Source organism: Budorcas taxicolor, chromosome 23, assembly GCF_023091745.1.
Source record: "Budorcas taxicolor isolate Tak-1 chromosome 23, Takin1.1, whole genome shotgun sequence".
Classification (NCBI taxonomy): Eukaryota; Metazoa; Chordata; class Mammalia; order Artiodactyla; family Bovidae; genus Budorcas; species Budorcas taxicolor.
The window spans coordinates 17,118,292-17,142,316 of record NC_068932.1 but is presented as its reverse complement, the minus strand read 5'-3'; the positions used below and the strand labels follow the sequence as shown (position 1 = coordinate 17,142,316).

The 24,025-nt window shown below is 38.5% G+C and overlaps 1 protein-coding gene across 3 annotated transcripts; it reads right to left on the bottom strand.

The window, feature by feature from the left end:
• Positions 1–8,873: 8,873 nt before the first annotated feature.
• Positions 8,874–23,769, bottom strand: CCNJ (cyclin J). 3 transcript variants are annotated; one of them, XM_052661095.1, is made up of 6 exons: positions 23,644–23,769; positions 22,881–22,990; positions 17,644–17,854; positions 10,159–10,458; positions 9,912–10,071; positions 8,874–9,285 (listed from the first exon to the last, which is right to left on the bottom strand). In XM_052661095.1, exons 2-6 carry the CDS (start codon positions 22,947–22,949, stop codon positions 8,874–8,876), a joined length of 1,152 nt encoding a protein of 383 aa, XP_052517055.1. In that variant the 5' UTR covers positions 22,950–22,990; positions 23,644–23,769. The 3 variants fall into 3 exon arrangements, with proteins under 3 accessions (XP_052517055.1, XP_052517057.1, XP_052517056.1); XM_052661097.1 differs by having other exon boundaries at positions 9,912–10,035; XM_052661096.1 differs by lacking the exon at positions 23,644–23,769 and adding an exon at positions 23,103–23,206.
• Positions 23,770–24,025: the final 256 nt, after the last annotated feature.

Below are 24,025 nucleotides of genomic sequence, written 5' to 3'. Positions count from 1 at the left end.
TTCAAAACATTGGGAAATGATTAAAATATTTTGTATCCACATGATTCAGTCCCAATAATTTTAAAATATATTTGGATATACTTTAACTTGAATATATGTTAATTTCATAAATCACTGCTGACCCATAATGAAACACAAAACTAAAAAATTACATGTTCATTATGCAAACCATGTAAATATTTATGTGTGTACAGGAAGGATACCCCAAAGAGATTATTAATTATGCTATTTTGCTTTATATTTTTTGTTTTTAAAATTTTCCGTGTTGATCAATCAGGAAAAAAAAAAGCTGTGAACATTAATAAACAAAAAGATACCTCATGTTATCCTGTGAGAACTGGTGTCATGGTAGAATACTCCACACTGATATATCTTGGAGATTGTCCACATTAGTTTATATAGAAAAATAGTTTGTTCTAATATATACAGTTATAATAGTAAAATGAAATCCTTTATTGATGAATATTTAAGTTGTTTATAATCTTTCACTCTTATCAACCATAGTAAAATAAATGATTTGTGCCTAGCTCATTTCACATGTATATAACTCTACCTATAAAGTCCTAGAAGTGGAATTTCTGAGTTAGAATATTTTTGTGTAATTTTGATGCAGATTGTCAAATTGCCCTTCATAGAATTTTATTTAATCAGACACTATCATAAGTCATGTAAGACAAAGCCTATTCCCTTACCAACACTGTCATCAAACTTAATAAGGTTAGAGATCTTTCCTTCAGAGATATTTGTATTTCTTTTTCTGGTGACTGCCTCTTCATGTCTCTCCCTCTTTGCATGTTAAGAAAATTAGTCCTTGCCTAGAGATTAGTTGCAAATACTTGACGCATGTGATTATTTCTCTTTTAACTTTAGCTATGGTGATTTGGGGGTTTCCCACGTGGTGCTAGTGGTCAAGAACCTGCCTGCCAACTCAGGAGATGGAAGACTCGGGTTCAATCCCTGAGTCAGGAAGATCCTCTGCAGAAGGTCACGGTAACCCACTCCAGTATTCTTGCCTGGAGAATCCTTATGGACAGAGGAACGTGGTGGGCTATAGTCAATGGGGTCGCAAGAGTTGGACAGGACTGCAGTGACTTAGCACATAGCACACATGGTGATTTTTGCCATGCTGAAAAAATTTTAATTTATATAGCTAAATTTTATTGCTTTTAGATTCCTTATACATATTTTTTGAGATGGGTATCAGTTTTTTTTTTTTTCCAGGTGGCAACCCACTGACCCAACTCAATTTATTGAATAATCATGTTTTCCTCCACTGATTTCAGGTGCTCTGTTTATCACATTAAATTCAATATATATGTAGGTTTATTTTTGGAATTTCTATTATTTCATTGAATTATCTACCAACTCATTTGCCAGTACTATAGTGTTTTATCTATTGCAAGTTTATGTTTTAATGTACCAGAGGGCTTATCTCCCTTCATTATCCTTTTCCAGAAATTCCCTTTCTTACTTGTTCAGTTCATTAAAAAAAAAAAAAAAGCCTGAGAGATTGTTAAATTTAACTTAAGAATTGACATCGTTATGATGCTGATTCATGTGTCACAAGTATTTTAAAGTTTTCTTCATATCAATCTTGCACATTTCTTGTATTTATTGCTAGGCATTTACCTTTTGGTGGCCATTGTAATTGAGTATATCTTTCATTAAATCTCACTGCTGGTTGTTTGTATACATGAAAGCTATTTTAATTATGTACCTAGACAGTGTACTGAATTCGCTTATTCTCTGTCATAAGTTTCTCAGTTGATGACCTTGGAGTTGCCAGGTGTTTAATCATATCTACAAATAATGCTAATTTTACCTCCTCCTTTCCAATTTTTAAACTATTTTCTATAGTCTGGTTGCAATGCATGCATGCATGTTTTCCATTTTTGTAATTCATTAGTTTCTGTTTTTACTTCATTCCTTCTTGTTTTTGTTTTGTTTACTTGTTATATCTCATACTTTTTCAGTTGGATGTTAATTTTCTTCTGAGCACTGTTCTAGCATTATTCTGATGTTCCTGGTTTCTAGAATTTTCATGATAGCAATTTTGTAGATACTCTGAAATTTTCGTTTGGATTTCTTATTTAATCCAAGAATTGTTTGAGATTTGGGGGGAGGTCCTATTATATATATATTTTGTTCATTTCTCTTTCATGAGAAAAGTCTCATGTTTCCTATCTTTACTTTTTGGAATTGATTGTTTTCTTTATAGATTAATTCAGTCAAATTTTATAGAAGTTCACATTAGACCTTAATATTATCAAAGAAAACTTAGATATAGATAATTATTAGTACACTATTGTACACACAAGAAACCAGTAATGAATCAGTTTCATCTAGCAAGGGAAAAAATGAGAATTTGTGTAGTTTGGAAACCATGGGTTTTATTTGGCGGTAGGGGTGAGCTGCAGATGAGCTGGCACCCAGCAAAAAGACCAGTCAAGGTATTCTGACCTTAGTCACTTTGATGTGTCAAAAAGAACAGTTGCAGCTGTTTAAGGCCTCTTCAGAAGACTGAGTTTTGCTGTTAGCATGGGTGCCAGGCTCTGTCAGTGTCCTTTGTTATACTGTCCATCTTAGTTATGCCAGGTTTGTACCATTTCCCTTCTCAAAAGGCATTTCTTTCTTAAGTTGCTCAGCTGTGTCCAACTCTGCTACCCCATGGACTGTAGTCCCCCAGGCTCCTCTATCCATAGAATTCTCCAGGCAGGAATACTGGTGTTGGTAGCCATTCCGTTCTCCAGGGGATCTTTCTGACCCAGAGATGAAACCCAAATCTCTTGCACTGCAGGGAGATTCTTTACTGTCTGAGCAACCAGAGAAGCCCATGTCAATTAAGTCTACCACAATATGTTAAGATTTTCTATCTTTTGTTTAATTACTGATCTCTCATGGACCAAGATGAATTAGTTTCCTCCTGTTTTATTTTTCCTTATATCCTTTATAGATTTTACTTAATATTGTTGCAAGGTTATTTGATCCAGAGTTCATAACTGTTCACCCTTATTTTGAATTGTAACCTTTAGCATTACAGAATGCCCCCATTCCACCCCATTTCCTGCTGATTTAGGCCTGAATCCAGCCACATCTGTTATTAAGAAGTTGCTGGTTGTTTTTCTCTCTTTACTCATCCTTCTGTCTTCAACTCTTGTGAATCATTTTGTTGTTGTAGGTCTTTCATATGGCATAGATTTGAGTTTTGCTTTGTGATTCAGTCTGAAATTCTTTTTCTCTAAATAGTTGAGTTTAGCTCATTTACGTTTATTAGTTTGATATATTTGCTCTTAGTTATGCCATAGTTATACTCTCCATATTTATACCTTTTAAAGAATTTTACTATAGACTCCTTGCTTTGTCTTTTGTGTGTAGGTTTTTGTGAGGTTTGTATTTTTGTTCCCATGGTTATTTACATTCGTAATACCTTGACTTTATAATATCCTCCATTTACCTATTTATTTAGTCAAACTGCTCTTTTTTGGCCATGCTGCATGGCTTGTGGGAATCTTAGCTCCCTAACCAGGGAGCAAACCTGGGCCACCCGTGTTGGAAGCATGGAGTCCTAAGCACTGGACTGCCAGCGAATTCTGAGCCAGCCTTTCAGCATCTGTAATTCTCTTAAGTGCTGACAGACTGATAAACTAGACTTCATTAAAATCAAAAACTTCTGCTCTGCAAAAGACAATGTCATGAGATTAAGAAGACAAGCCACAGACTGGAAGAAAATATTTGCAAAATACATCTAATAAAGGACTATTCCCCAAGATATACAGCAAACAATCTGACTTAAAAATGGGCTAAAGACCTTGACAGATACTTCATTAAAGATTATATAGTTGTCAGATAAGCACATGAAATGATATTCCACATCAATTGTCATCAGGAAAATGTAAATTAACCCCCACCTATTAGAATGACTAAAATTTGTAGCATTGACAACACCAAATGCTGGCAAGGATATGGAACAGAAGTCATTCATTGCTGGTGGGAACACAAAATGCTAGAGCCACTCTGGAAGAGTTTGGTAGTTTCTTACAAACTAGACATGCTCTTATCCTAAGATTCAGCAGTTTCACTCCTTGGAGCTGAAAACTTATGTCTCTAGTAAAACCTGCACATGGATGTATACAGCAGCTTTGTTCATAATTTCTGAACTTGGAATCAACCACAATGTCCTTTTAAGTGAGTGGATAAATAACTGTGATCCACCCAAACAGTGGAATATTATTCAACACTAAAATGAACTATCAAGCCATGAAAAGACATGAAGGAAACTTAAATACATAATTACTAAGTGAAAGAGAAGGCCACATACTGTATGATCCCAACTATGACATTCCAGAAAATGCAAACTATGGAACAAGAAAAAAAATCAGTGGTTACCTAGGGGTAAGGGGTGGGGATTGCATGAGGAAGAACCAGTGGGTGGAGCACAGACTTCCAGTAGTGAGACTACATGGTGGAACAGATGCTATTACACATTTGTAGGGCTTCCCTGGTGGCTCAGAGGTTAACGCGTCTGCCTCCAACGTGGGAGACCTGGGTTCAGTCCCTGAGTTGGGAAGATCCCCTGGAGAAGGAAATGGCAACCCAGTCCAGTATTCTTGCCTGGAGGATCCCATGGATGGAGGAGCCTGGTAGGCTACAGTCCACGGGGTCGCAGAGTCGGACACGACTGAGTGACTTCACCTTACCTTACCTTACACATTTCTAACTGTGCCATTGCACCTTCATAAATTTACAATGGTGATAGTAGGAATGCGCACCACCAAGAGTAAGCCAAACTGTTCATAATGGGTGACTATGTCGGTTCATCACTTGTAACAAATATACCATTCTAGTGGGGATGTTGATAATGGGGGAGACCGTGCATGTGTAGGGGCAGGAAGAGGTTATCTTCTCAATTTTGCTGTGAACACGAAACTGCTCTTAAAGAGTCATAAAAATTTTTAAAAAGGGGTGGTGGGGTTAGGAAGAGGGTAGAAGGTATCCTTCTCGTAGGAAGCAGGAGCCTGGTTTTGATGCTTTTAACTATTTTTTTCCCTTAATATAAGAGATTTTAAAAACCAAGTTGAGTGATCCCTTAACCAAGATAATTTTAAACTGAGTTGTGGATGATAAACCATTCTAATTCTTCAAGTGGCAAGTTAAATGTAAGCTGCTTGAGGCTAGGGAGATGTATTTCACTATGGGCTTAATAAGCTGAGTTATCGATGAATATAAACTTATCACATGGGACTCAGAATCAGCTTAATGCAAAGCTACCTGCCCCGGTTTGGAATGCTTGTTGCTTTTCTTAAATTCAGCCTTAAAAAACAATGTGTATGTGTATTAACAATGTGAAAACAACAACAAACAATGTATATTAACTGTTGCTAAACCATGCCACTGTGCCAGAGTAAGTGACATTACATAGAACAAATTAAAGAAATACTTTTGATGGATGTAACTTCCTAACCCTGCTAAAAATTTTACTCTTCAAAACAAATTTTATCTGTTAAATTTTAAATTGAATTAAGTAGCAATGATACTTAACTGAACAGACCATTCTCACTCACTGTCAACCCTGTGCCTTCTCACACCTTTGGCCATTTTACACTTTCCTACTTTTGAAATCAGACGTCAAATTTTCTACAGCTTGCATTATTGTTTTGCAAATTATACACTGCAATTCTAACATACTAACAACTATTTTGAGTTCAAAAGGCCAGAAAGGTAGTATCAAATACACTTCTGTGGGCTCTGGTCTCCGCTGTATGGAATACATAATCAATGGATAAATGTTTCCCACCACTATGGTGATATTCTTCATTGGGATAGCTTTTACTTCATAAGTGTAATTATGATTCCAAGTCTGACTTACATGATGACATGATTTAATGAAGCTGCAAATATACAAATTTATATTTAAAACAAAACACCAAAACCACTTTAACGAAAACTAGTTTTATTTTAAAATTAAGTGCATAGCACTCATCTAATTCCATTGGTGTGGACTTTAGCACCATACTTGCTATTTGCAATTAATGTCATAACAGATACATTTTGGTTTGCAGTCTATATATGAGTAGTGTTTAGTGGACTTTGGTAAAGCCCTTTATACATATCATTAATTTCTTCACAGTACACATTTAATGGTGGTCCGGTAATCTCAAAAACCAAAAAACCTGCTTTAAAGACTAATCAATAAATTAAACAAAACAAAACCCACACAACTCCCCCCACCCACAGCCCCCCAAAGCTAGCAGTTGTGAGCTGTATTTATACTGAAACCTAATGTTTTAAAAATAGTACTGGTTTCTCCAACCACCCCATCCCACCCTACCCTGGGTATGCAGCAATAGTAACCAATTATTTATTTTACTCTCTGCCCCCCTCCCCCAAATTAGTCCAGTGTTCTTTAGTTTTTTAAAATACAAACTGGGAAAGTGTTACAGGCTTTTTAAAAAGGCATATTCTTCTATAACAAGAATGACATTTAAACCAATCAGTAAAAGCATTTGACAAGACATTTAAATTACCATAGGCACCAGTTGTTGTTTCAAGTTGGGATCTTTATCCCAATATCTTACATTCATAGTATTATTGAGGTAGTTAAAATACTGAAAATTGGACTCCAGGTTGCTAGGTTCTGAATGTGAATGATATATTCTCTTTTGAACCCACTTTCCCCCAAATAATTCAAGTTCTCTTGAGGTAAGGACTACCAAAATCCAATAAGCAGCCTTCTATAAAGAGAAAAGTGATGATACTTTCAGAAAACAATTTTCATACTTGAAAAATCTGCCATGAGTGAGTGTTCTTACCTGAGTAGTTTTTCATTTTATCTACCAGACTAATAAATCCATAACATGCCCTATGTACTCTAATGATAAAAGTTACCTTTCATTTAAGGAAAGGATATTCTGTAAGAACTCACACTGACAGAAGCCACCTACCCACATTCATCTACTGGAGCCATCTGGATCAATCCATTGCTGTGATGAGTCCCTTCCCTTCCTAACAAAAGCCATTGGCTTGATTATTGAGACTCCTGCTGCATACCCATAACGTCTTTATAATAAGAAGCTCGTCTTCAATGCATATTACGGCAGTCACATACCTGCCATGCAGTTTCCCTTCTATTCAAGTGCTATCTTTAAAAAAAAACACACAAACAAAATGACACACTTTACTAATTTTTCTATCAGAAAGCTTCCCTCCACCAAATCTCTTCTCCCACAGATAAGAGCACAATGTATATAGTTTCAGTTATTACAATGGTTTTTTTTTCTTTTTACTTTTTTCAGTTTATTTCCTCCAAACTCTTTACCTCCAAATTGCCCTTGCTGTAAGGACCTATTGCTGTTTTCACTCATTACCAATATACTGAAATGTCCCAGGGCAGTTCTGGGGCCAGTCCAATGAAAGTCACCTTTGCCTGCTTACACTTGACTGCTGCTGCTGCTGCTAAGTCACTTCAGTCATGTCCGACTCTGTGCAACCCCATAGACGGCAGCCCACCAGGCTCCCCCGTCCCTGGGATTCTCCAGGCAAGAACACTGGAGTGGGTTGCCATTTCCTTCTCCAATGCATGAAAGTGAAAAGTGAAAGTGAAGTCGCTCAGTCGTGCCCGACTCTTAGCGACCCCATGGACTGCAGCCCACCAGGCTCCTCCATCCATGGGATTTTCCAGGCAAGAGTACTGGAGTGGGTTGCCATTGCCTTCTCCGTTAAACTTGACTAGCTGGATTCAAAGGCTGCTTATAAAACCTGTCTTCCATGTAACAAAGTGCTGCTCTAGCACAACCTGAGAACTACCCTGGCCACATTCCACCTCAAAACAAACTTATGGGACTTTATTCTAGTACTGACATTTTACAGTTACACCTTTACTTGAAAAACCTTTTTTAGAATAATATCAAATCTGAGTATAAATCATTGATTGCACTGAGAAATGCAAAACTTGTATGTGTATTATGAATGACAGGAACCACCACTTCATTCATTCTACGCTACAATTATGTTCTCATTTGAAAACACACTCTAGCAGGAGTCTACTAACCTATGTTATTAAGGTAGTCATACTGTAACATTCCCAAAACATGTTGCATTACAGTTAAGTGTTTCCAAGTAGTACAAATTCCCTGAGTTAAATGTGTTTAATTCTAAAGACTTGAGGTTGATCACAGGGGAAAAACAAGAAAAATGTATGACCATGATTTTAAGACATCTATTCCAATCTTAATTTTAGTACATAAATCCAGATACCTATATTATCTGTGATAGGGAGTTATTTAGAATATCTAAAAAAAATTTTTTTAACCACACTGACTGGTATAGCAAAGAAATTCATGAGTTGAAACTTAGTCAGAAATTCATTTGCAGATGCAGATCAAAAATATAAATCAAAACTGGAGACTAAAAAAAAGGATCTCTTCAAAAATTAATACTGTAACTTTCCTTCATAAAAAGAACGTTTGGCAAGTCCACAGATAAACATTAATCTCTGACATAGAAGCCAACATTAGGCCCAGAGCCCACCACAGGTCAAATCTTGAAACAGCAAATTTGGAGTCTGTCCAAATTTTCTGTTGGGTTGAATATTTTTGAAATATTGGGACCATCATTTGGGGCTTTAAAATGTGGCATATAGAAATTTGTTTTAACAGGATTTGACATATACACTGTTAAAGTGTTTGCAGTGTTACCTTAGTCCTCCCAGATATTCACGGTGTGTTGGAAGGGATAGTCAGTCTTCCTGGTGCTGGTATCTGAAGAGCTCTGATGAAATTTGGATCCCTTTCCTTTTGAAGAGAAGTTTTACAAAAAGCTTGCCCCAGAGCTTCAAGTCACAAACAGTCTGGGTCAGGTCTTACCTTCACATAAAATCACCTTTCAAAGCATTGAGTAATGCAAGGATAATGTTCATTTATCTGATAACTCCGGTTATAAGAAACATTCAGACAGGGTTTAACTTCTACCGGTATTGCCAGTGACATCCCAACACCAGTTGGCACATGCCCAAGGCCCTGAACACTAGTTTGGAAGCCAGCAGGACATGTTGGTAGTGTGTAAGATGAGGTGTGTGTAGTAGATACAATCTGCTGACAGCTTGGTTGTTCCGATACAGGATGCCGATACTGCAGTGAGGTCTGATGAGTCTGATGGAGATACTGAGGTTGCTGAAAGTGAACTGCCCGAGAGGGCTGGGAGGCTGTCTGGAACATACTTAGTTGTGCTGGCTGAGGTCCTGCCTGTCCTCTCTGTTTGTTTGCTTCTTTCACATCATTATCATGAGCGCTGCAACATAGAAAGGAAACTTGTTAATAATGTTACTTGAGAAAAATCTGCAAGAAAGTCACACATCACCCCCAACTCCTTAACAGCTGGCTCCTTGGACTGCCCCACTGCCCAGGTAGCAGTCACTGCAACCATAATTTCAACAACAGCACTTACTCTTAGCCTTCTGAAAGTTCCTTCCCATGGTATAACCCTTGAGGACTGGCTGCTAGTGGCTTTGAGGGCTCTCAGCTTGGGAGCTATGTTCACAATGAGCACTTAAATATGACTGCCACTTTGAATTGTGAGGCCACCAAGATATCCCCAAAGATGTGGAAATGGGGACTGGAGCAAGATTTACCTGGATGATCTCACAGCTGTGGACTCACACAAGAGCAGCTCCTTTCCTTATTATGTACCCAGAATCATACTAGCAATGACAGCCTCTACTTGGATAACAACCAAAAGAAACTCCCCTTTCACTCAGTACTCCACTGAGTACTGCTCGCCAGGGGCTTGCTTATGGCAGCAGGAAGCTGTCAGAGCAAGTATCCTAAAAGCTCTCGGCCTTTGAGAACTTGTTTCCAAGGCCCCTTTTACATGAAGAATGTTAATAAGAAATTACAAACAAAAGAACAGAGGCTTACATCAATAGCCGTTCAATGCACTGCACTAGGAAATCCCAGGAGTAAGCAGTAAGACGATGCAGTCTTGGAGGCCACGTTGGAGAAAGACGAAGTATAATCCTTGAAGAAGCCACACATGCTGCAGCTACTAAAGAAGGTGCATAATTTAGAAAGGCATAATCTGTGGAGACATCAAAAATGAACTTAAGCAACAGAATACACAAGTCACAAGCTCACAAGTCACTTACTGGCATCTACAACAACTCACCTTGCAAAGATACTTCCAGGAAGTAATCTGCATACTTGGCCATGTAGAGTTTAGTTTTTTCCAAGCAAATCATTGGCCAGCCATCATGAAGATCTGTTTCATGTACTGCTTCGGAGAGATAATACTCAATGAAATGGGCAGCTGTTGGAAGGCAAAGGTTCCACTGAAAGGTTTCTAATAATAATAGTTCCATATGTAGCAAATTTTGTTTTGTTAATACTAGATTCATATTAGTCATACAACCCAGGCTGTTGAGCTGCTCCAGCTTAGGCACACTATCTTCTTTTTCTTCAAATTTACCTTATATGCAAAGGGAAATAAAAGCAAGAGAAAGAAAATATTAGGCCAAATGATCAAAGTTAAGTCTAGTTACTTAAATGGGACCTGCTATCTTAGTACAAAGATTTAGATCCAAAGACATTTTCTCCCTACTCTGGGTAGATACAACTGTGCTAGAACTCTATGGTTCTCAAATCTTGTTTTCTCTTTCAATGCCTCCGTTCCACACCCTTTACCCTCTCCTAAAAAAAAAAAAAGGAACGTGTAAACATTTTGATCTATGTCCTATTGTGTAAGGAAAACAGTCCTATGTGCCACTGAAAATATAACTTCCATCTCAACAGCTCAATCTTTTCAGAAAATTTCTTTATGAGGGCAGATGATGGTTGGTAAAAAAAACTATTTTAGGACAAAGTTTCAAGTATTTAATGTCATAAAATTATCTGAAATAAAAAATAGCTAAGCTTCAAGAGTTTCATCTCAGCATATTTTCAGCAAAATCTCAGAGAGATATAAATAAAGGAAAAAAACAAACAAGTGACCATCTAACACAAACGTTACCACTCTACAAAAAACCCCTAATCCTCCTCTTCTGAATTAAACCAAAAATCTAGCCAAGTCTGTTATTTAAAAAAGGGGAAAATACTTTATACCACTTTTATATCCCCTTACTCAAGGCAGAATAGGCATAAATATTGAACCTGGTTATCTGAAGGCATTAACTTCTTTCCATGAAACTCACCCATATGTACAGCTGAGGAATAAAATGGCCCCTCTAACTCTGAATGATTTTTCTATTGATTACATATCATCTTGCACTTTAACTTCCTTCAAGTATTTTACTAAATATAAATTATTCATTTTAGGTATTTCTAAAAGTCACGGCTAGAGAAAGTTCAAGTATCAAGTACTATCATGATTCTTCAAATACAGCAATAGAACCAAAAGAATTATCTTCAAGTTTCTTTGGGTTTTTGTTCCATGACTGTCCCAAGAAGAAGGGAAATTAAAACTAAAAGCTTCTACTTCCTAGCCTTATGTTCTTTTTCATATTAAGGTATAAAATCATATTATACTGCAATTATTATAATTTCTCACAATAGTTTTTATACTTGTTCATAATTATAGCTGTTAGAATGTTATATATTACTATATAAAATTTTGTTTTACTATTTTGATATTTATTTCAATGTACTTGTTTTCTTTGGAAATCTTACAATTTTATTTTATTCATTTAAAAACATTTTTTGTAGAAGACCAGAAAGACTGCCAAACCAGAAGAAATCAAACCAGTTTCCCTGTGAAAACTGGGAATGGTTCTCTTTCAGAACCATATATTGAAATTCTGACAACAAATGGTAGTGGCCAGAACCACTCAGCTCAGATGCTCAGTATACTGGAGTCAGAGAGGTCTGTTCAAGTCTGCCAGCCTTAGGGGCTGCGAAAAAACACTGCTAACTACCCTGGTCTTGGCTTAGGGAGGGGGAACTAGGGTAGAAGGTTTGTCTCCTATGCCAGGCACTCTAAGCTCATGACTTTGAGTCTAGGTCCAAAGAGTTTAAAATTTCACTCCCACTCCAGAAATTTTGAACTTTGTTAGATTTAAACCACTCTTAATATTGCTGCAAGTATGAATTGATCAAAAAAACTTACATAATTCAGACTTTTCAATAATCTAGATAATGCTTCCCAGTTCAAATCACATAGATGAATTTCACAAGTTTTGCCAATGGCATTTATTAGCAGAGCTGAAAGCACTACAGTGGTCTTAATGACAGTCATCCAGTATGATCACTGCATAAATATACGAGAGGAACCCACTGTTCTCTATATAACAAACTGGAATTCTTCAGAAGGAGAATGACTTAGGAATTTAGTTCAATCCCTCTGGATGAATCATTAAGGCTTTCAAAGTACTCTATTTGTGTAGCAGCAGCAATACTGGCATTGAACTTCAAAGGAATATTGTAGAAGTTAATGAGTTTAAAGCTCCTTTGAAGAAATTAATATACCACAATTCACTATTTAATTCAAGGATTAAGAAAATATTTCATATTATCTCCTTGAACCTTTCAACACAGAAAGCAAAACTGTATGTGACCAATTTCACAGCTCAAGAAACCAAGTTAGCAAGGTTGGCCAATTAATTTCAGGTCAATTAAGTTGAGTCAAACCCAAAATGGAAGATTTATGCCTGAATTCCCAAATCTGCTTCCAGACCAAAGCTAAATGGGGACTCCTAGAATAGACAGGCTTCTATATTATTAAGGATCCATGGGGTTTCTATATTTATAAAGTACTTGGCTATTAAAAGTATGAAGGTCTTTGCATCTTGATTTGCAAAGTTAAAAATAACTTGCATACTACATAAATAACCATATTTGATATTTAAATTGAGGTTTAGTTTTTTGGGGAAACTTTTCATTATATATAGTAATATACTCAGATGCATGGATGTTAAAAGAATTCAAAATGTGAGACAATGTCATGAGTCCTTGCATTCATGTACAGTTTTTATCGTGCTGAATGCTATGTGCATGACTATTTTAAATCTACTTATCCGTAATACCACATACAGATCACAAAGATCAGTTTCTTCAATTGAAAGGAAATACCAGAAGCCATGTGATTATATTGATAAAGGTCCCTAACAGGAAATAAGGGCACAGGAAATTCACATCTGCTTCCCAGAAAATAAAGAATCAGGGGCCCCAGAAACAAAACAGCAGGTTGTCTTTCCTTTATAGGAAATGCTCAGATCTGCCATGGAAACCAGCACATATTCAAAGTCAGGAGGGAATGGCAGGTATGTGGTAGTAGGGCATGGATCAGATAGATGTCACTGTGATCTCTGCCAACCCACATTTTGTCTTTTATTACTAAGGAGAAAAAAGTCATCCTTAATATTTACTAGGAATTCTCACAAATTTATAAGACTACCAGTCTAATAAGAAAAAAATGGATAAGGAACCAGAAGACAGAATTCATAGAGGGGAAAAAAAAAGGTTCTATTCTCACTAAAAATCGATATATAAATAGAATCATCTGTGACATACAGTTTTTCACGTATCAAATAGTAAAAAGCTTTGTCAACCCAGTACTGGTGAGCAAGAAGAAACAAGCACTTGTCACAAATTTTTGCTATTAAAAGCCTATAATCTCACTTTTGACTTCATCTTGACTTTAAGATCTTTTCTTAGTTACACAAAACCTTGAACAGGCTCCCTGGTGGCTCAGATGGTAAAAAAATCCGCCTGCAATGCAGGAGACCTGGATTTGATCTCTGGGTTGGGAAAATCCCCTAGAGGAAGGCATGGCAACCCACTCCAGTATTCTTTCCTGGAGAACCCCCATGGACAGAGAAGCCTGGCATGCTGCAGTCCATGGGGTCACAAAGAGTCGGAGCAACTAAGCACACACAATACCTTGAGCAGATTATCAAAAGTCTCAGGTTTAAGACCACTTCCATGCTCTCTACAGAGAGCCAAGGGAGCCAGGAGTTAAGAGTGTCAAGGAGTTAAGAGTTTGAGAACTTCCCAGGACAAATCAGTCTCTTCTGGAATGAGTCAAAATCTTTGGGGCTAGGGAGCCAGACTAAAGATTATAGAACACTTATGGAGGAATTAATCATTACAATGCTAACCTTTATGTTTCAATTTCATATATGCTTTTAAACATACTACCCTACTTGATCCTTACAACAAGTTTGTAAGGTTAAGTGTCTTTATTTTCATTTTATAAGAAGTAACCTAAAACTCAAGGGTTGTTGAAATTCATATTACTGACAAATTCAATTCTATATCCATATAGATTTCCCATAATCCCTGCTGTAAAAAATACTACATGCCACTCTCCAGTTTGTAGGCCCTTTCTTCCTCAGTCGTATCTGACTCTTTGCAACCCCATGGACTGTAGTCTGCCAGGCTCCTCTGTCCATGGGATTTTCCAGGCAAGAATACTGGAGTGGGTCGCCATTTCCTTCTCCAGAGGATCTTCCTGACCCAAGGATCGAACCCAGGTCTCCCACGTTGTAGGCAGACACTTTACGGTCTTGAGCCACCAGGGAAGTCTAAACCTAAGACTCAAGGGTTGTTGAAATTCATATTGCTGACAAGAAATTCAATTCTATATCCATACAGATTTCCCATAATCCTTGCTGTAAAAATACTACATGCCACTCTCCAGTTTGTAGGCCCTTTCTTCCTACCTCTAATAGTGTACATCCAAGCAGCTGGATATGCATTAGTACCTGAAACTTACAAGCTGTGCTCCATTTTTAACCAAACTACCAAAGCCTTCCAACCTATTTAATAACTAAAAGACAGCTGTCGCTGAGTCCTGTCAGCTGTAAGTTGTTCTTCACTTTTATACAACAGACTGCCCATCCCAAAGCAGGGAGCAGCTGGGGGAGGGGGACATTCAGAGTTTAATCATTCTGAGACAAGAGAAGCATCATTTGAGTCAAGTTTATGATAACTAACTGGAGACTTGACACTGGAATTCAAATATAAGAAGATATAGTATAAGAATGTAAGAAACAGTAGAAAGAACTCCACAAATTTAAAACATATGTCATATACTAAAAACAGACTACTGGTTTATAAGCATCCTAAGCATTTCTGTTGAAGTAAAGTTAGACTTCACTAACTGGAAGAAGAGATTTCAGTGGGCTACTAAGGGCCAGCATCTTTGATTCCTGACCCCACGGAAGAGCTGATAGCTTGAATTCCGTTTGACCAGCGACTACTTGCGAGGAGCTGAGACCCTAAGGGGCACCTATCTCACATTTTCCCACTCTCCAGTGGATGAAGAACAATGTAAAAGCAATTCTCTCTGAGAGACAATAGGGTGGGGTCAGTAAAACAAAGGGAGGAGGTATCTGACTCGTTTAGTAATAGGTAGTAAACAATTCTCATCTGAACTCAGTAAACACAAATCCTAAAGCCTAGTTCCTAGAAAATAAGTCAAAAGTAACTATATACTACCACAGATTAAGTCAAATAATCATCAATAAAATAAACTGATCACAACCTTAAACTGACAGTTATAGAAAATTTAGAAAGAAGAACTGAAAATACCATTCCAATCAACCTAAAGTGGTGCATAAATAGAAGATCCTTTCCCCAAACTGTATAAACTGCAGAAACCTGGTACCAATGCCAAGCTCTGCATGGTGGCCAGAGTTCCTTTTAGAGTATTCAGCTAGAGACCTTGGTGAACTCTGATTGTAATATGTAGTTTATAAATGTCTAGTTTATAATCCCCAAGTCATTTTGTAAGGTACTAGTAAATTTTAGTCACAAACATAAGTCAGTCTATGAACTGACTATCCATCATTCATAATTTCACAGTCCATAGGCACAGACCAGGTAGGGCCTGGTAGTGATTGAAGGACAGTCATGGCCACAGCAGGCAAAAAATTTTTCATTACTGATCCTAAGATTTCAAAATAACCTAACTTGCATGTTTGGTTTCCTGTGTCTCTCAGCTATAACCGATCCTATAATATACTAATATTGTACAGGATATCAGGAAGCCATTCCGTGTAGATTCTCACACATTTTTGACATGCCAAGTATGGGCTTTTCCAACCCTATGCAAACTACTACATCACAAATCATCATAGTGATGAAACACAGAACTGTACACATGACTGCTTATAAGGATAAGACCTTAATTAAAAGTTAAAGGTTAATTATAAATGTACAAACATTACCTCTGGCTTTCTGGATGGTGGCGAGAGGAGCAGGTGATACGAACAGATCTTAGAGGACAGCAGATTAAAGGAGAAAGACAGATACTCAGGAAATATATAATTCCGGTAAGAATCTGACTCAAGTTACATGGGGACAGAGTTGAAAGAAAAGTCTAGTAAGATGGCTGAGTCCAGATGAACGGTTCTGAATGTTACATTAAGGAGTTTCTACCTTAACCCACGGGTAGTGGGAAGTTATCACTGGGCTGTGTTTATATATAGTCAACCTGGTCCACAAAAGATTTGAAATAGTTTACAAAAAGACCTTCCAGGAGATAAAACAGGGAGCTGAAGTCATCAGAGGAAAAATAAGAACAGAAAAAGAAAAGCAGAAAAGACTAGTATCATAAATGATACCACACAGGCCTGTATTTGGTTTTAGGTTTATTACAGTCAAATGCAAAGGTGTTTTAGAAAGAATTCTGGTGGTAGGGTAGAGAAGGAATGTTTTTTAGATAGCAGTCACATTGGATCCTAAATCCTCAAGTGGGGGCTAGAGGTGAAGGCAGTCGGTATTTCTACATGTCACTTTAAGTGGGACTTAAATTTCCATTATAATGACATGAATAATTAAAAACAAAAAAACACTACATAATGGATTCAACAACAAATACCATCTTTTCAGAATACTAAGAGAAGAAAAATTTCAGTTTCAATGCTTTTACTCACCCTCTTTCTCTTCAGTCAAGATACTAACAATGAAATATGTCACAGGAAGATGTTAAGAGAAAGAGGCACCAAAAGGCCCATTAACAGATTCTACCCTACAGCTTACTATGCAGTTTTGCCTACTGTAAAAGCAAGTGTTTTCACATGTGTAGCTATTGCATGTGAACCTTCAGTTCATTAACCTAAATCACGACTTAGTCAGTAGAAGGTATTCTAACAACACAAGAGTACGATACCTATCAGAGTTTTTCAGCCTAAGCTCCACTGACATTTTGGGCTAGATAATTCTTTGTTGTGTGGGCTGTCCTGTGCGTTGCAGATGTTTAGCTTCCTCCCCGGTTGTAACGACAACCCAAACTGTCTCCACATATTGCCAAATATCCCCCAGTGGGACACAACTGCTCTTGGTTAAGAACCACTGCTTTAAGGCAATGGTTCCTAACTGGGAAGATACATGAGAATCACCTTTGAAATTTTTAAGAAGTTAAAAAATATCCAGGTCCCAGGATGCAGATTTTGAGTCAGTAGATCCGGAATGACCTAGACATCTGTATCAGAATCTTCAGGACATAGGGCTCAGGTACACATGTTTTTGAAAGATTTCAGAGCCACTTTTTAATATGTCTGGTTAAGAACTACTATGCCAAAAAGCACTTTCAACATAAACTTTCCAATACTGGTAAACTGGAATGAAAGGAATTTGGTTTTTCACCGAGTTCTAAGTAAATTTATTTAATTATAAACTAGAATTTTCCAGTCATGTAGATTGTACTCATACTTACTTGCTAGAAGCAGACAGGAAAGTGCAACTAAATGCAGCTGCTGGATAGAGATGTCATAACGATCCATAAACAGGTCCAGCAAATAGACAGCAAGATGTCGGGCAGAAGGGCAGAGTGTGAAACGATTGCTCACAATGGCAATCAAGTCAGCAAAATATCTTCTGAGACTTAGTTGAGGGGACTGGCCTTTGTAGGAAGGCAACTTCAGCTCCTAAATCAAGAAGAACATTTAGTCTAATATAGGCTGTAGAAGAATTATCCCCTCCATGCAAAGATGACACTTTCCCCCCAATATACTAATGTTTCCATTGTCTAAAACATTTTCTTGAGTAAAAAACAAAAATGAAAAAGCTGAGTGGAAGGATAATGAATGGCATTTCAAATTTAGAACTAAACGTTTCTCCTTATTCTTAACCACATCTGACATTACCAGTTATAGGTATTTCTTACATTATGGAATAGATGTATTTTAGCAAGATTTTTAATAATGGAATCCTGTTTTCCCTACCACATATTTTCAGAAAAACATCATTACCAAAATACTAACCAAACCATACATACACATCCCCTAAAGATGCTCAAAGCTTTTAGTTAGAAAGTAATGAATAAATGGACATGCTTCTAGTATAACACATACTGTGTTATACTTGTAGGGATGTTGAAGATCCACTGGTATCTTCTAATCTGGTTTCTCATTTTTTAAAAATAAGAAAATTCCTATACTATCAAAGAATTTCCAGAAAGATGGAAGAGTTCTAAATTCATTTTATGAGCTCAGCACAATGCCACAGTAAACCCAACAGGGATTATAATGGAAGGAAGTAACATGGATATGATCCTAAAAGCACAGGTTAAAAAAAACGCTAAGACTTCATCCAAAAAAAACTTTTATGCATCAAAGGACAGCTTCATCAGAGTGAAAAAGCAACCCACAGAATGGGAGAAAATATTTGCAAATCATATATCTGGTAAAGTGTTAATATCCAGATCATAAAGAACTCTTATACATACAAATCAACAAAATCCAAAACACCTCGAGTGAAAAACGAGCAAAGGACTTGACTAAACATTTCTCCAAAGAAGATGTACAAATGGCCAATAAGCACCTATAATGATGCTCAAAATCACTAATGATTAGGAAAATACAAATCAAAACCATTATGAGATACCATTTCATACCAATTAGAATTGCTACTGTAAAAAAAAAAATCCCCCAAAAGAAAATGGAGAAAACAGAAACTAACAAGTATTGACAAAGATATAGAGTAAATGGAACCCTTGTGTAGTGGTAGGAATATAAAGTTGTATAGCCACTGTGAACAACAGTATTGCAATTCCCCCAAAAAATTAATGTAGATTTACCATGATCCAGCAATTTCACCTTTAGATATATACCCAAAAGAAGTTAAACTGGGGACTCAAACAGATATTTGTGCAACCATATTCAGAGCAGTATTATCCACAAGAGCCAAAAAGTGGAAACAAACAACTCCAGTGTTCATCAACAGATGAACTGATAAACAAAATGTAGTATATACATACAGTGGAATACTATTCAGCCTTAAAAAGAAATAAAATTCTGATATATGCTGCAACATGGATGATTAAATCATCTGGAGATGATTTAAAATATACAAGAGGATGTCTGTAGGATATATGCAATATATGCAAACACTACTCCACTTTACATAAGGGACTTGAGCATCCTCAAATTTCAGTATTTACAGGGATCCTAGAACCAATTCCCGTGGATACTGAGGGATGACTATATAGTTTTTTCAATAATCATTTTTTTTATATTTCATTAATTTTTGCTTATGTTATCAAGAGTGGATACAGAAACTCGTGTATTACTGGTCAGGTTGACAACTCATATAACCTTCTGAAGGGTGATTAGATAATATACATTTCTGAAAATGCAGACTGCAGATACCCTTTAACTTAGCAACACCAGGTCTAGGAATTTATCCTACATATAAGGAGGGCCTTTACAGCACTGTTTTTAGTAGCAAAAGAGTGGAATAAAAAAGCTTAATGTCAAAAACCTGGATGGATCTCCAGGGAATTATTCTGAGTGGGTAAAATGAATCCCCCCAAATCATGTAGTACATAATTCCACTTATGTAACATTCCTAAAATGACAAAATTATAAAAATAAAGAACAGATGAGTGGTTGCCAGAGGTTAAGGGAGAATGATAATGGGAGGAAAGAGGCTGTGCCTATAAAAGGGTAAGATGAAAGATCTTTGTGGTGATAAATGTACAGAAAATGTTTTAGATGTTGACTGTATCGATGTCAATACTATCCTAGCTGTGGTAATGGCACCATAGTTTTGCCAGATGGACAGGGGAACATAGTTGGAAGACACTGGTGGACTTTACGTTAACTTGGCTAAAAGAAGACAAAACAAAAGCAAGAACTCTAAGGGCCACCACTAGGAGATTTTTAAGTGTATCCAATACGTTCTCTTTATATTATTGCAAATGGTAAAGGACATGGGCTTATCATATGGCTGTCAGATTTAGTTCTTTGTCCATGTAGTACAGTTATACACATGAGAAAATGACCTATGCTTCTTTCAGCTTATGAATTTTTTCTAATGTCTATTCCTGATTCCCTAGAATTGAACACTCTTATTCCTGTCTGCTTCTCGGGATCCCATAGAACCAAAGCACAGAAAGATCTAAATATGTCATCTCCATCTCCAATCACAGGTCCTTGTTAGTTCACCACCCTAAATGCCATCCCATTCCCAAACTGGGTTAACTGTCCAGCCGGGATGAAAATTAAGGCATAGAAGGAATACTCACAACTCGGTGGGATATTTTCTTGATGTTTCTCACAAACTTAGCATCGTTTCTATCTGTCATAAAGGCTCCTAAAAATATTTCCCCAAGCATCCTAAGACACTAGTATACACAGCAAAACAATGAGAAGAAAGAGAAGACACAGGGTATTAGAGGACAGCTGCTTTGTTGAGGAAAAAGTGATTGTATTTAATGGAAACAGTATAGCTGGCATTTGGGGTTGAAGAGGATTTTCATTTGCTGTAATTTTTACTCTTCTCTATTCTGACACGACTGAAGCGACTTAGCAGCAGCAGCAGCAGTAGATTCAATGCTGGTCACATCAATTATTCCTCCACAAACCTTGGGTCTAAACAGAATACCTTCCACTGTGCCTAAATGGCAACTGTCCAACAGAAGACCTAAATTCAGATGAAATTAGACTACTTAAAGGCAAGGATCATGTCTATCTCATACTACCCTTTTAATGCCTGACAGCACCTTGTACACTGTAGGCATACAAATATGTTGAATAAATAAGCATATGACTACCCAACTAAATAACCTAATTAATAGCCTGGAATTGACATGTATTCTCTGTGAGAAAAGTTCATTTTAACTTTCCTTGACTTTAGTGTACTACAAAGAGTGGTCTCCCCAGCTTCACAGGTTCAAGTTTTACTGATTAACAAATTCTTTATAAAGTGTGGCCATTGTGTCAAATCACAAGAATGTGGCTTACACAATGCTTAAAGATAAAATAAAGACAACCCACAGTCGCAGGCGGCAGGTGGCCCAACACAACTTTCAGTGGCATTCTTTCAGGCCCTGTTCTAGCTCGTCCACTGATAGTTTGTACATAAGTTTAGTACAGGTTGTGTCTTATTCCTTGCATCCTCCCCAGAGACCAATAAACAAAAACATCAATAAATTTGCTGGAAAAATGCACTTCCAACTTCAGCTAATAAAATTAATTCATCACTCAGGATTAAAATTACACATAAAATAGAAGAATCAAAAACCATGGAAATCACCATGAAAAATCTTAAGTTTCATGTCATTATAAAACATATGTATCATTAAACATCAGATATTAATTTCCCCATACACCAGAGGAATAAAGAACTGACACTTAGAAAACAGGACCATTTAAAACTGAAAGATAATATCTAAATAAGAAACAACAACAACAAAAAAATCAAAAGTATTTCAACAATTTCCAAGGTGGAAAACCTGCAACTCTCTTAACATTCCAAAGAACCATTCCATACTTGAGACTTTTCTATGGTACAATTAGGGAGCTGAGGTGTATTTAATGTGTCTAAGAGACTGAATGTTAGAATTAACAACCAGCATTTAGAAATCTCAAACTTTAGAAAAGGGTACAATTGTAATAGTTTAAGTCAGAATTAGGTTTTCTAATCTATTTAACCTGTTTTTCTTTAAAAAAAAAAAAAAAAAATCAAGATACAAGTCATCCCAGGACCTCTCAACTCCAACAGTCAGCAGCCTTTTTATTAAAGAGTCAGCTGTTTTGCTTCTTTCCAATTTTCTATACATAATAATGGTTCTTTCTATCCACAGTGAAATTAAGTCAAGTTTGAGTTAATTTTGGATCTGGGCTCTTTCTATTAAAGTTATAAAAGACTCAGAAGTGACATGTTAAACAGATGTGACAGCAACAATAAACAAACTTTGCATTGTGCTAGAAAGGTGTATTTCTCCCCCAATATCTTTTAAATACACTAGGTCTACTCCTGTTTGATATTAGCTGAAAGAGCAGCTAACTCCTATCTTAAGGTTTTCTGAACACCCCCCAAGTCTTGGGGTTTCAAAGGAAGAAAATAACAAAATTATCACTTTCTTAGTGTGTACTATCTGCCAATCATTGTTCTGAGCACATCTTAAGTATTACTTCATTTTAATCTTCACAGTCATTTCATAGAGCACGTTCTATTATTAATCATTTTACAGATAAGAAAATTGGGAATCAGAAATTTAAGTAACTTGTCCAAAGTTTCACAGTAAGTTAGCGGAAAGGCTGGGGTATTTACTTTTGTACAAATGTGACATAACAGACAGCTGCATGCAACAGCAGCTATAGAAGAAAGCAGGGTTGCTCTGCCCAATAAAAAGCCAGCACGCATATCTTATAAAATACAATATCAAATCCATGTTCCACCTGGGAACAAGAACATCAGACTGTCCCTTCACATCTTCCCTCTCTCAACTACCACGCCCCACCCACCTCCTCATTCAAGTTTCAGGTTCTTCTGATACACCCCAGGGAAGAAGCCAAGAAGTTAATTAACCTCGAGCAAATAAGCAAACTCGCCTTTTCTGATTTGGAAACTAGTGGTTAAAGACCCTGACCAGGCTTTCCAGGGAGCCGAGATTCATACTAACTGGCTTTGAGGCACCGAACCCAAAGGTCGGGGCATAGCGGTTACCTTGTACCGAAGAGCTTGATGGATGTCGGCAGCCAGCTGTCCCCGCCACCACTGCGCCTCCAGCTCCATGGGATCCGGCGGCGTGCCTGGCTAGACGAGGCAACTTCAGTCTGTAAGACACACCCCAGACGCGGTCACTGCCAGCTCCCTCCACGCGCCCCTCCGCACCCCCCGCCCGAGGGGTGTGACCTCAGGCCACCCAGGGTGACTGTTCATCTTCACCTGACTCGTCCGAAAACCAGCACCGACCAAACCAACTCCCTGACGCCTCACGGAAGGCCCACGCTACCCAGTCAGGAGAAGCCAGCTTGTCTGATGAACTGCCAGACCGGGTGCCAGGCAAAAGGGGACCAACTCGGGCCCGAGTTCCCTAGGCGCGAACCCGGGCGCGTACTCGGAAAAGCTAGACCGGAGGCCCAGCTTCGGGACTCCCCGCGCCCCGGGTTCGAATTCTCCGGCCCCGAGAAGCGAGACTTGACAGCACTCACAGACCCCTTGAGGTAAAAACCTCCCGCCGAGAAGCCCGAAGACGAACGCCAGCCCGGCTCCGGGTGCCCGCTGCAGACGATCGGGCGCGCGCTCCTCCTCCGTAGCCTCCCCGCGGCCCGGCCGGGCCCAGCGCGCACCCAAGCCTCCGCCTCCTCATCCGGAGGAGCGCACGGGATCGCGCGGCCCCAGAAAGGCGAACAAAAGGCCGGGCCGGGCGGCTCCAGTGCCCCGCCACCAACCCAGGCCTGCCGGTTCCCACGGCGGCCTCCCTTACCCGGAACCGCGGCCCTCACAGGCCCAGCCCCGCCGACACGCGGGGAACGCCGGCCCCGCTCATGCTGCGGACAGTCGGCAGCAAAGCGCCGGCCTCAGCTCCGACCCAACGCCAGGGCGCTCGCGCCGCCCATTGTTAAAGGACCGGCAGGCGGCTCCGCGTACAAAGCCAGCGCGGGGGCACATGCGGACCCGCCGCTGCCAATCTCGTCTCGCGATACAGCCGGGTCACCCGGAGTCGTCCAATCGGCGGCCGGGCCGGGCCCAGGTGCAGCGCCCGGCAGTGGCTTGGGGGCCCCCGCGGAACCGGGCAGCATCTCTGGCCGGCCCCGCGGTTCGCTTTACCGGAGAGCCCCAACACCACCTACCGCGAAGCCGGCCTG

What these genes read in the sequence shown, in the direction of transcription:
- CCNJ (XM_052661095.1), bottom strand. Translation starts at nt 22,949, where the DNA reads ATGGAGCTGGAGGCGCAGTGGTGGCGGGGACAGCTGGCTGCCGACATC. An exon ending in ATCAAGCTCTTCGGTACAAG is followed by an intron (nt 17,855 to 22,880) that starts GTAACCGCTATG and finishes TTCTTGATTTAG; the next exon opens with GAGCTGAAGTTGCCTTCCTA. An exon ending in CCTGGAAGTATCTTTGCAAG is followed by an intron (nt 10,072 to 10,158) that starts GTGAGTTGTTGT and finishes ATGTCTCCACAG; the next exon opens with ATTATGCCTTTCTAAATTAT.